General features: G+C 37.8%; 1 protein-coding gene and 1 pseudogene across 1 annotated transcript; both read left to right on the forward strand.

Annotated features, from left to right (window-relative positions):
• The first annotated feature begins 1,576 nt into the window (after positions 1–1,576).
• LOC121813056 (extracellular calcium-sensing receptor-like) lies at positions 1,577–4,457 on the forward strand. Its single transcript, XM_042216516.1, has 5 exons — positions 1,577–1,840; positions 1,949–2,752; positions 2,892–3,122; positions 3,269–3,392; positions 3,544–4,457. Exons 1-5 carry the CDS (start codon positions 1,604–1,606, stop codon positions 4,455–4,457), a joined length of 2,310 nt encoding a protein of 769 aa, XP_042072450.1. The 5' UTR covers positions 1,577–1,603.
• A 3,341-nt stretch (positions 4,458–7,798) lies between these two features.
• On the forward strand, positions 7,799–10,916 carry LOC121813053 (annotated as a pseudogene).
• The last annotated feature ends 1,260 nt before the right edge of the window (positions 10,917–12,176 follow it).

Raw genomic sequence — 12,176 nt, forward strand, 5'->3', positions numbered from 1 at the left:
GAAATGTCATCAAACAGAGACAGCCTGCATCATAACTGCAACTTTTCTGCATCAGTCAACATCTACCAGCCATCTCAGTGGTGTATAATACTTGCATGCTTGACCTGTGTAGTGGGGAGAACTTTTCATGTATTAATTATCTTCAAGGCAGCTCATCCTGTCATGAAATTGTTTTTTTCAACACGCTATCGATTAAATGCCCAACTTGTTGCTGTGTTGCTCATCTGGCTGACCTTTAGTATTTTTCTCCTCAATAATAACATGAAACACATGTCAAAAGACCTACTTATTGAGGGAACTGATGGATCAGTACTGAGATCCTGGGGTATCTTAAGGCTGATAGAACTATTAGCTACTTTGTGCTGTGTGTTAGTTTCCCTTTCAAGTTTGCGACAATCCATCCTAACAAAAGTCAATTTCTTGAGTGTCCTTTTTCATGTGCAACTGGTCACCTGCCACCAGAATTCTAGGATTCCAACAAAGTATCTCTTAATTGTCAAGATCAATAGGTTAATATGAAGGTCATTTTCAAGCATCCATCTCTCTCCACTACAGCTGTCATATGAAATGTGAAAACAAAATGAACATTTGTATTAATGCAGATCAAAGATGTATAATAAAAGCATCCATCTGTGTCCTCTTGTACGCCATTTTCCTGTTCTTTTTTTTTGCCTGTTTGCTCCTTGTGGAAAGAAACATTACTCAGAAGAGTGCGTAGAGCACGTCCCATTAATATTGGTCCAAGAAGTATTGCTTTTATGTTTTTTTAAACACAATTCCATTTTTTTTTTCAAATGAATAAAAATATTTTTGTTTGTATACAAACAAAGCACCATCATCAGATAAGAAAAAAACATAATTTGATGCCAGAAACAATAATAAACAGATAGAATATCTGGCCAGTTAAAAATGAAATACTGATTAGATTACACAATCAAATGTACTTCAGAATATCACACATAATATAGAGTTAATATTAAACCAATATACCATGAAGTATTCTTTAGATTCTCAAAGAACATTTTAATTGCTTGTCTTTTACAAGTCAAATAGCAGAAGTAGAGATAGAAGTAGTTTCAGTGATGCAAAATAACAAAATAATCTTTTGAGAATGGGGAAAGTGTTCACAATCGATGGAGACATTTCTTTGATGATTGAAGAAAAACTATAAAGGTCAGCTCCGAGCACACAACTACTTCAGTGAAGGGGAGGGCAGCTCATGATGAGTATGATCACTTTGATTTTATTCACTCTGCTGGCAAGGATAAAGTCTGACAACCATACATGCAGACTGATTGGACAGACAGGATTCATGGAGTTTTCTAAAGAAGGTGATTTAATTATAGGAGGACTTTTCTCTATGTCTAGTACAAGGACACTTATAGATAATAACTACCAAGCACTTCCATACACATACTGCACAAAGTAAGTGAATATGATTAAAATAAATAAATAACACCTGTATGTTATGCTAGTAGAATACTTCATGTCTTTCTGATATAGTGCATTATGATAATGTGAAATATTTTTTTATGTGTATAGCATCAACAGTTGACACTTTCTTTACAGACGGAATGACAGGGAACTGAAATTTGCCAGGACAATGATTTTTACTGTGGAGGAGATCAATAGAGATGCTATACTGCTTCCTGGAGTGAGTCTGAGTTATAGGGTGTATAATGGCTGCGGGAGTGAAAACCTAATACGGGCAGCTGTAGAGGCTATAAGTGGAGAGAATTCAAAAAGCTGCAGTGATCATGTCCAGGCTCTAGTTGGCCATTCTTCATCAGGAGTAAGTGGAGACATAAACCTCATATTAAGTTCACTATCAGTTCCACAGGTGAGCAGAAATGACTGGGAGGGATAACTTTTGAATACTGTTTATTGAGTTTGTCTATCTTTAAAACATAAAAAGGATGGTTGTGTTTGCTTTTTTTTTTTTTTGAAGGTGAGTCACCTTTCAACCTGTGCTTGCTTAAGTGACAGAAGACTTTACCCCACCTTCTTCAGAACGGTGCCAAGTGACCGCTACCAAATCAGTGGTCTAGCACAGCTTATGAAATATTTTGACTGGCGCTGGGTGGGAGTTATTTATTCAATAGGCATGTACTCACAGGATGGTACAGCTGACTTTGTTAAGGAAGCAAAGAAAGAAGGCATATGTATTGAATACAGTCTGCCCTACTCACAAACAAGCAAAAAACTTTTCAGTGTTATTCTAGACACACTACTGGAGTCCTCATCAAATGTGATCCTCTTGTTTATGTCCTTGTCTTATGCCAAATCATTCCTGTCAGAAATTGAAACTTATAAAATAACTGGAAAGCAGTGGATTGGCACAGAGTCATGGATAATGCAACCAGACCTGGCTTCTGCTGACAGAAAGCACATTTTACATGGGGCAATGGGCTTTGCACTCCCTCAGGCATCCATACCAGGTCTTGGAGAATTCTTACTTGGTTTGAAGCCTTCTGATGAGCCACAGAGTGCATTAATTAAAGCTTTCTGGGAGGAATTCTTTGACTGCAGCTACTCTCCATCAAACACTTCTACTGTGTGTACTGGTGCAGAGGACCTGAGAACAGTCTCAAATGATTACACAGATGTGGCATATTTCAGGGAAGAGAATAATGTATATAAAGCGGTGTATTCAGTAGCATATGCCCTACACACTCTACTGCAATGTCAGAATGGCTCAAATCCTACAACAGGGAAGCTTTGTGTGAACAAAAATGAGGTTCAACCTAAGTTGGTAAGTCCTAATATATTGAAATTATTTGATCTTTGTCTCTAATCATTAAATTTATTGTTGTTTTCTGTTTGTTTTCTGTTAAATTCTGACTATTTAATGATTTTATATATGACAAAATGTGCTAATTGTCTTTCTGTAGGTGCTCGAACACATTAAGTATGTGAACTTCACAACTAAGAATGGGGTCAGGGTTTTATTTGATGAATATGGGCAATCAGTTGCCCTCTATGACTTAGTAAACTGGCAGATGAAAGAGGACGGCTCTGCTGAAATTAGTATTATTGGTCAATATGATGCCTCTTTTCCAAAGGAGGAAAGATTCAGACTAAAAGAAGATGTCATCATAGTTTGGGGAGGAAACAGTAGTGAGGTAATTTCCCTCAACACTATGGACATTTCATAGATTTAAAAATAATATTTTCTTCACAGCAGTTTTAGAAACATTTTAATGTTATTAAGAAAACATATTTTGTGTTTCAGTACTGAGTTTTAACATGTTGAATTTTGCCGAATCAGGTTCCCAGGTCTGTCTGCAGAGAACCATGTCCGCCAGGGACTCGAAAGGCTATAAAAAAGAATAAGCCTGTTTGCTGCTTTGACTGCTTTAAATGCCCCGAGGGAACAATTAGTAATCAGACAAGTGAGTAAGGATACCTATTTAAAATCAGTTCTAGTGTCCTGAATGAATATATATCAAAAACATTTAAATATTTGAACCACCGAATGTTTCAATTGATTATATATCTTGGATATACTATACTTATATTTTCTGTCATTTACATCTGTCACAGATTCTCCTGACTGTTTGCTCTGTCCACCTGAATTTTGGCCATATGAAAACAGAGACAAGTGTCTTCCAAAACCTACTGAATACCTTTCCTACAAAGAGATCATGGGGGCACTTTTAACTGCATTTAGTTGTATTGGTGTGTTTTTAGCACTAATGATATCAGTAATATTTTTGACTCATAAAGAGACTCCTATTGTAAGAGCAAACAACTCTGAGCTGAGCTTCCTGCTGTTATTCTCACTGAAACTGTGTTTCCTGTGTTCTCTGACGTTCATCGCGCGTCCCTCCGAGTGGTCCTGCATGCTACGACACACAGCATTTGGCATTACCTTCGTTCTCTGTATCTCTTGCGTTCTGGGGAAAACATTAGTGGTTTTAATGGCCTTCAGAGCTACACTTCCAAGCAGTAATGTCATGAAGTGGTTTGGGCCTGTACAACAGAGGCTCACTGTTCTGATATTTACTCTGATTCAAGTTATGATATGTATACTTTGGCTAACAATAAACCCCCCATTCCCAAACATGAACATTGACTACTATAAAGAAAAGATCATCTTAGAGTGTGCTCTGGGTTCAGCTGTTGGATTCTGGGCTGTCCTGGGTTATATTGGACTTCTTGCTATCTTGTGTTTTATACTTGCTTTTCTTGCTAGAGAACTGCCAGATAGCTTTAATGAGGCCAAACTGATCACTTTCAGTATGCTGATATTCTGTGCAGTATGGATCACATTTATCCCTGCATATGTCAGCTCTCCAGGGAAATTCACTGTAGCTGTGGAAATATTTGCCATTCTGGCATCAAGTTTTGGTTTGTTGGTGTGCATTTTTGTTCCAAAATGTTATATAATCATATTTAGGCCAGAACAAAATTCAAAAAAGCATCTGATGGGAAAAATACCACTAAGAACGATGTAATTTGTAATTTATTTGGTCCTGGTGTATGAATCATAGAAATAATTTCACTGTATCTGTGTAGTCTGTTTTAATTTTTTTAGCTGTGAGATGCTGAATAAACTGAAAACATAGATTAAAGGTTTTTTTCCTCTTTTCTGTTTATCCGGGAGGCTGTTGAGTAAAGGAATATAAAATTCGAACTTAACTACTACATATATTTGACACAAGCTTCATTTGTAATATGTTTCAAACCTTCTTTGATACATTTTCACACAGAGTGTGTGAATGTGTGTGTGAATGGGTGAATGACTGAATATAGTGTAAAGCGCTTTGGGGTCCTTAGGGAATAACTAAAGCACTATACAAATACAGGCCATTTACCATTTACCAGAGAAGCTTTTTCCAATGTTCTTTCTTTTTTTTCATTATGTTCTTTTTCAGTGAGAATGTAATAATTTAGATGGTTTAGCGGTTTGTTTTCTTTAGCTATTTGTTACCCTTTGTTTATTGGCACATTCTTCTGTATTTTAACTTTACAGCCTGCAAAGAAAATATCTAAAAATAAGAAAATATCTCTCCTCTCGCCCCTGTGGGCAGTCTCTCCTTTAAGCTCAGGTCCTCTGCCAGAGGCCTGGGAGCTTGAGGGTCCTGCACAGTATCTTAGCTGTTCCTAGGACTGAACTGTTCTGGACAGAGATCTCGGATGTTGTTCGGTATCGCTATGTCTAGCACTACGGCCGTCTTCTTCTGCTTGTCTACCACTACAACATCCGGTTGGTTAGTCACCACCATCTTATCTGTCTGTATCTGGAAGTCCCACACGAACTTAGTTCGGTCATTCTCAACCACCCTTGGGATTGTCTCCCATTCTGACCTCGGGACTCTAGGCCATACTCAGCACAGACGTCTTATACTATGTTACTAAAATTAGCTACATCTAAATCAGGTTGGGATTTTAACTGCTCCCTTCACATTTTCAGGCAAATAGAGCTAGCACTGCTTAGTGAGATTTTGAATTGCATTTCATATTGAAGGCGTGACATGCTTTTTGTATGTATTTAGTAGAATTGTTGTTGAGATTTGGCTATATAAATAATTTGGCTATATTTTCAAAGCAATAAAAATAGTTAAATTCCTAAAAACTTTACTTTGTTTTAGTAAAGACCAATGTTCCCTCTAATTTTTCATGTGTCTGAGCGAACACACAAACTCCCTGAGCGGTCCCTTGGACCACTGTGAGCAACAGCAGACGTGTGCACTGTGGTCACGCCAGCATCGAATCCATCCAAGTTACATGGTTTATTAAAATAATCAAATTACAGCATTTACATTTATGTTAGACTACTTTTAATTAACTGCTTTAGCCCACTTACAATGAAAATTTAAAAAAATCTTGTTCATGACCTGTGTAGTATGTTAACACTATTGGAAGTAAAAATAACTTGAACTCCAATTTTGAAAACACAACTTTCTTTCTTTTTTTTTTTCTTTTTTTTCTTTTTTAATAAAGCTCTGACTTGTATTATGAGTATGAGTCTGTGGTCTGGGAGAGAGTCCTGTAACTCTGTCTGCAAAATACAGTATATAATGACCAATGTTGGGCAATTAATTATATAGTTACTTCTTCAAAAAAGTAACTGAGTTATGCAAACAACAAAGTTTTTTGCAGCTGTTTACCTAAAAATGCAGCCAAGGCGTTTTTTTAAATAAACATTTCAAACTATTTACAGAACAATCAGCTGTTCTGCATCAAATTTGATGCCACACAAATTATTTGTGCCACTCCAAAAAATAATTTCTGTCCACTATGAGATAAAGGAGAACAACAGCCTGATACCTGCAGGCCTGACAACAGGAGATGTATCACTCCTGTAACACCTGTAACATTCAGCAGTCGCCTCATTGTTCTGACACACACAACAAAACTATTGACTACACTACACACTAACTACACAAGATTTGCGCTAAACGTCGCAAATCTCTCACATCTCAAAACACCGCCGTCACTCCTAAAACTTCCCCCCTTCCTAAACAACTAAATGCCATGTTGCCATATCATTTTTTGATTGGTCGACATGGTACATTTTTTCGACCAATAGGAAAGGGTGGGGTTTTTTGGTTTTGTTTTTGCTCACAGGCGAGAGTGCTTTCGAGCGTTTTCCTTATAAAACGCCGTTTTTACCATTTCTTCCCGCAGTAAATATAAACAATGATAGTATTCAGGAAGAAAACCAAACATTGCATATATTTTTATCACAACTCTGGTTTTACGTGGCCTATCAACACAATTTAAAAACTGGTATAAAGTCCACACTTTTTCCGTCAATTGTTCCGTCTGTCCTGCTCACATCTCCAATGGTTGTACACGTTGTCATTAACGTGGCTTCACTCCACATCAGCCACGCCTTTGCTAGCTAAAACACCGGTGTCGGCACATAAGGACGCTGTCATAGCCTGTCAACGACGTTGATTAGCTGCGTATATACGAATGTGAATCGCATTATTGGCTGGACTATGGGATAAGGTGGCATCGTTCTAATCCCATACGGGAGCAGCCAGTCACTTACTGACTAACACTGCAAAACAGAATTGTTAAAGTATTAATTTTAATTTCAATTCAGGTTAGATTTTTTTATGTGCGCAACGCAGATTTTCTGTGAGCAGAGACCATGCCAGCAGTGCGCAATAATTGCGCACGCGCACAGCTTAGAGGGAACATTGGTGAAGACATAGTCTATCCTTTGTTAAGCACAACCTGCAAAATCGAAACAATTATTAATAACTTTAACCTCAGATAATCCCAGTTTCATGTAAAATGATGATCTGAGATGTTCAGGTAATATAATGTATACTTTATTAATCCCCGTGGGGAAATTGCTTCAGTTTAAGACATTGCACATATCCCTACAATACCTTATAATACAAAGTGCCATGAGGTGACTGTTGTTGTGATTTAGCACTGTATAAATGAAACTGAATAAAATTGAATAGATACTTAGTTACTATTCAGTACATTATTTGCATTTGACACTCTTTGAATTATCAGTGTGTTGAATAAACTGCTTTATCTGTAGGGAATTGATTACATGTGGACATGTCTGTTACGTTACATGCAGCACTGGATACGTGAACCTTCTTTTGAGCAGTCACCTTTTCTTGTTGTGCTCAGATTGCTGCCTTGGGATATTTGCCTTTGTCCAGCTCATTATAAAAGCTCTATCCTCATTTGATTTTAGAAGTGCAGTGTAAACATGCAGAGAACTGTTTTTGTTTTTCTTTCCATACAGTACTTGAGCATAGTTTCTGGCTGTGAGCTGCTTGGCAAATTTAACATGCCAAGTTTGTTTGAGCAGGGTGACATAATGATTGGTGGGATTTTTCCAGTTTTTAACAAAGAGGTCAGCAGCACTTATACTTTTGAGAGTGAGCCTCCTGGAGTGAATTGTGCAGTGTAAGTCTTGATACATTAGACTTCTCCATACATGCTTCTTTACGCTTGCATCTTTAATGTTATGTTACATACAATTGTTCAGCAGCAATTCTATATTTGTGATTTTTTGTAATGACACATTTTAGGTTTGACCTACGAGCTTTTCGATGGACACAGGCGATGATGTTTGCTGTTGCAGAAATAAACAATGATCCTGCTTTCCTTCCAAATATATCTCTTGGTTATAGGATCCTTAACTCATGCTCATCTCCTACTAACACTTTACGTGCTGCACTAACACTAGCTAGCAGACCACAGGGGATAAGAGCTACTGCTTGTTCTCCAACAATATCTTCAGTCATAGCAGAGGCAGGATCATCTCAGTCCTTAGCTGTCGCTGGAACTCTTGGACCATTTCAAGTGCCAATAGTAAGAGATAAATTTGTTTATTAAGCGATGTTAAGGCTTTGTTATGCTTTATTAGGCAATTTCTTAGAATATTTTCATCACATTTTGTTGGTGTTGCTTTTTTCTTCCACTACAGGTAAGTTACTTCTCAACGTGTGCTTGTCTGAGTGACAGAACTAAATATCCTACATTTTTTAGAACAATCCCCAGCGACTACTTCCAGGCAAAGGCATTGGCTGCACTGGTCAAACATTTTGGATGGCAGTGGATTGGAGCCATACAGTCAGATAATGATTATGGACGTAATGCAATTCTTGCTTTTAAGGAAGAGGTTGAAAAGTTTGGGATTTGCATTGCTTTTGTGGGTACAATTCTACGTACATACACTAAAGACAGATTTTTGAAAGTTGTGGAAATAATAAAACAGTCAACTGTCAAAGTAATTCTAGCTTTTGCTCCTGAGGGTGACTTTTCTCCTTTGATGAAGGAAGTAGTAAAACAAAACATTACAGGGATCCAGTGGCTTGGTAGTGAGGCTTGGATAACAGCACCTCAGCCCTCCACACCTGAAATATACACAGCTTTTGGTGGCGCCCTGGGATTTGTAATGCAGAAGATGGCTATTCCTAAGCTTAATGGCTTTCTTACAAGTATTAGTCCTTATACAGATCCCAATGCACCTTTCGTGAAGGAGTTCTGGGCAATAAAAAAAAAAAAAAAAAAAAAAAAAACAAAAACCCACAAGTGGACAAAAAAAAAAAAAAAAAAAAAAAAAAAAAAATTTCTGGGAGAATGGTGGGCTGCACACCTGTTTTGCCAGGGCTACATGCAACTACTGAGGACACAACCAAAAGATGTACAGGCAATGAAACATTAATGAATTCTGAGCATGATTTCTTCAATGTCACAGAGCTCAGAGTGACCTATAATGTCTATAAAGCAGTTTATGCTATTGCACATGCTCTGCATCAGCTGGTATTCTGCCAACCAGTTGGAGCACAAACAGTAAAGCGATGTTTAAATCTTTCAGAAATTCAGCCCAAGGAGGTGAGAAATAATCAAATGAAATTTTTCTGAATTATTGATAAATTAGTTATAATAGCTCATAAAAAGCTGATAAAAATCTAATAATAATCCTTTCCTTTCTAGGTCAGTAAAAAGTTACAAAAGGTGAATTTCACAAATCAGTTTGGTGATGAGGTGTTTTTTGATGAGAATGGCGATCCTCCTGCTTCTTATGATGCCATTAACTGGCAGTTGATAAATGGAAAAGTGCAACATGTGACACTTGGTCATTTGACATTTGCTGCAAATGGTGATTACAAGCTCAGCATCGAGGAGGAAAAGATAGTGTGGAGGACAGGGAAAACAGTAATCATGATGTCTCTCTATTTTACATTGCAGTATTGAATTTGACAACTGTATGTTCTCCTGAATGTTAATGTGACATGTCTTTTGCCACAGGTCCCCACATCGGTGTGTTCTAATGGTTGTCCAGCAGGAACCAGGAAAGCTCAAATTAAGGGAAAACCTATATGTTGTTTTGACTGTGTACCCTGTGCTGAGGGAACTATAGCCAACTCAACAGGTATACTATACCGCCCCCCAGTCCCACTCATCCTGCCAAAAAGAAGAAAACAAAAGACATAGTGTGATGTACTCAGTGTTTGTTTATGTTTCAGGTTTAAAAAAATATATGCACATCTAAATACACAACCCTTTCTGTTTATCCTCAACAGGTGCAGCAGACTGCACACCTTGTCCAAAGGAATACTGGTCCAATGAGAGAAAAGATGATTGCATTCCTAGAACTATTGAGTTTCTGAAATATCATGAGCCCATGGGTATAGCTCTAACACTTGTATCCCTGTTAGGGGCCTCTCTCTCCCTTGCCACAATGGTGGTTTTTATCAACTACAGAGAAACTCCTGTGATAAAAGCCAGCAACTTTGAGCTGAGCTCTTTCTTATTGTTTTCTCTTTTTCTGTGTTTTCTCTGTCCTCTCACTTTCTTGGTCAACCAACAGTCTGGACATGCATGCTGCGCCACACGGCTTTTGGTGTGACATTTGCCCTTTGCATTTCCTGTGTCTTGGGAAAAACCATTGTTGTTGTCACAGCCTTCAAAGCCACATTTCCTGGCAACAAATTGCTGGAAAGTTTGGTCATGCACAACAAAGAATCATCATTTGCTCCTGCACTTTGATTCAAATAGTAATATGTGTGTTGTGGCTGAGTTTAAACCCACCTTACCCACATATGTTGTTCACATACAGCAATAGGATGATTGTTCTGGAATGTAAAACAGGATCTGAGTTTGCTTTTTATGCAGTGTTGGGATACATAGGGATCCTTGCAATCATTTGTTTGATCCTGGCATTTATGGCAAGAAAACTTCCTGATAATTTCAATGAAGCCAAATTGATCACATTCAGCCTGCTGATATTCTGTGCTGTGTGGATTACATTCATCCCAGCATACATCAGTTCTCCTGGAAAGTTCACTGTAGCTGTAGAAATATTTGCAATTTTGTCTTCAGCTTTTGGCTTATTAATTTGTATTTTTGCACCCAAGTGTTACATAATATTTCTTAAGCCAGAAAAAAATACCAAGAAACATGTTATAGGAAAAAGTATTAAGTAAAAAAATATATAATTCCTCAATTTTAAAACAGCAGTTTTATGTATGGGCGCTGGAGCTTATCCCAGCCATCATAGGGCAAGCCAGGGGGATAATTTCCAGGTGGGTTAGGGGGTTACGACCCCCCCATAATCGGACCCAACCAATATAACCCCCCCCCCCCCCCCCCCCCCCCCCCCCCCCCCCAATAAAGTTATGTATCGTTTTGCATAAATAGGCTGTTGATTTTCTTTACTCATTTCAGGTATCACCAGCAAAATACTTGCATGTTGAATCATCTGGGAATTTACCCAGATTTATTTATTTATTTATTCAGACAGAGATCTTGACCTCCCCAATGTTCAGCACAAAATTATGCCAATGGGGCAAGAGGAGGGGTACACCCTGGACAGACTGCCAGTCTTTTGGAAGGCTAACACATAGGCACGTGGCTGCATGTGGTCTTTGGACTGTGGGCAGAAGCCAAAGTACCTGGACAGAACCCATGTAAACACGGGGAGAACATGCGAACTCCACACAGAAAAGTCACAGCCAGACATTGGTGTCAAACAGTGCTAACCACCATGCCATCATGCTGCCTTTGAAATATATGTATATTTCAATAATAGATATTGAACCACTTAATATTGTAAATACTTTATGTACAAAATTACAGTACACTGCAAAACATTAAATATGCTGCAGAAAGAAATGGATGTGAGTAATTATTTGCATACCTGTATACAGTGTCAATCTATTTACATTTTATTTTCACACAACATTTAGGGAGCTTCAGTTGGATGTTTACACAGTTTAAATAATGATGGCTGGCAGAAGGAACTTTAATGACTTTTCTGTTTTACTCTTCCAGTGGCTGTTCTCATTTTTACTTAGAAAATGCCCATTTAAAAATTTTCCAGCTGCCTATAGAGCTACTATTAATGGAGGACCTACAGCTAAATTCAGAATGACAGAAAGAATAGGAAAAAGCTTTATTCAATTAGATTCATAGAATTTGTTTGAGGTTAAGTGCAATTACAGGCAGATCTAACTATTTTAACAGGCAGAGATCATTTGGAAGAACTGAACATGTATTATTGTAGGGTCTACCTTGAGGTGTTGTTATGATTTGGTACTGTATACCGTATTTTTCGGACCATAAGGTGCACTGTCGATGAACGGGTCTGTTTTCATACATAACGTGCACGGATTATAAGGCGCATTAAGCAAAAGAAAACAGTCAGATCAATTAAATTTTACTTGACTCATTCTTATTGCTTCCTC

The sequence above is a fragment of the Haplochromis burtoni genome, unplaced genomic scaffold (assembly GCF_018398535.1).
Source record: "Haplochromis burtoni strain Fernald_Lab_line unplaced genomic scaffold, NCSU_Asbu1 Contig_1092, whole genome shotgun sequence".
Taxonomy (NCBI): domain Eukaryota; kingdom Metazoa; phylum Chordata; class Actinopteri; order Cichliformes; family Cichlidae; genus Haplochromis; species Haplochromis burtoni.

What these genes read in the sequence shown, in the direction of transcription:
- LOC121813056 (XM_042216516.1), top strand. Translation starts at nt 1,604, where the DNA reads ATGATTTTTACTGTGGAGGAGATCAATAGAGATGCTATACTGCTTCCT. An exon ending in ATGAGGTTCAACCTAAGTTG is followed by an intron (nt 2,753 to 2,891) that starts GTAAGTCCTAAT and finishes GTCTTTCTGTAG; the next exon opens with GTGCTCGAACACATTAAGTA. An exon ending in AACAATTAGTAATCAGACAA is followed by an intron (nt 3,393 to 3,543) that starts GTGAGTAAGGAT and finishes CATCTGTCACAG; the next exon opens with ATTCTCCTGACTGTTTGCTC.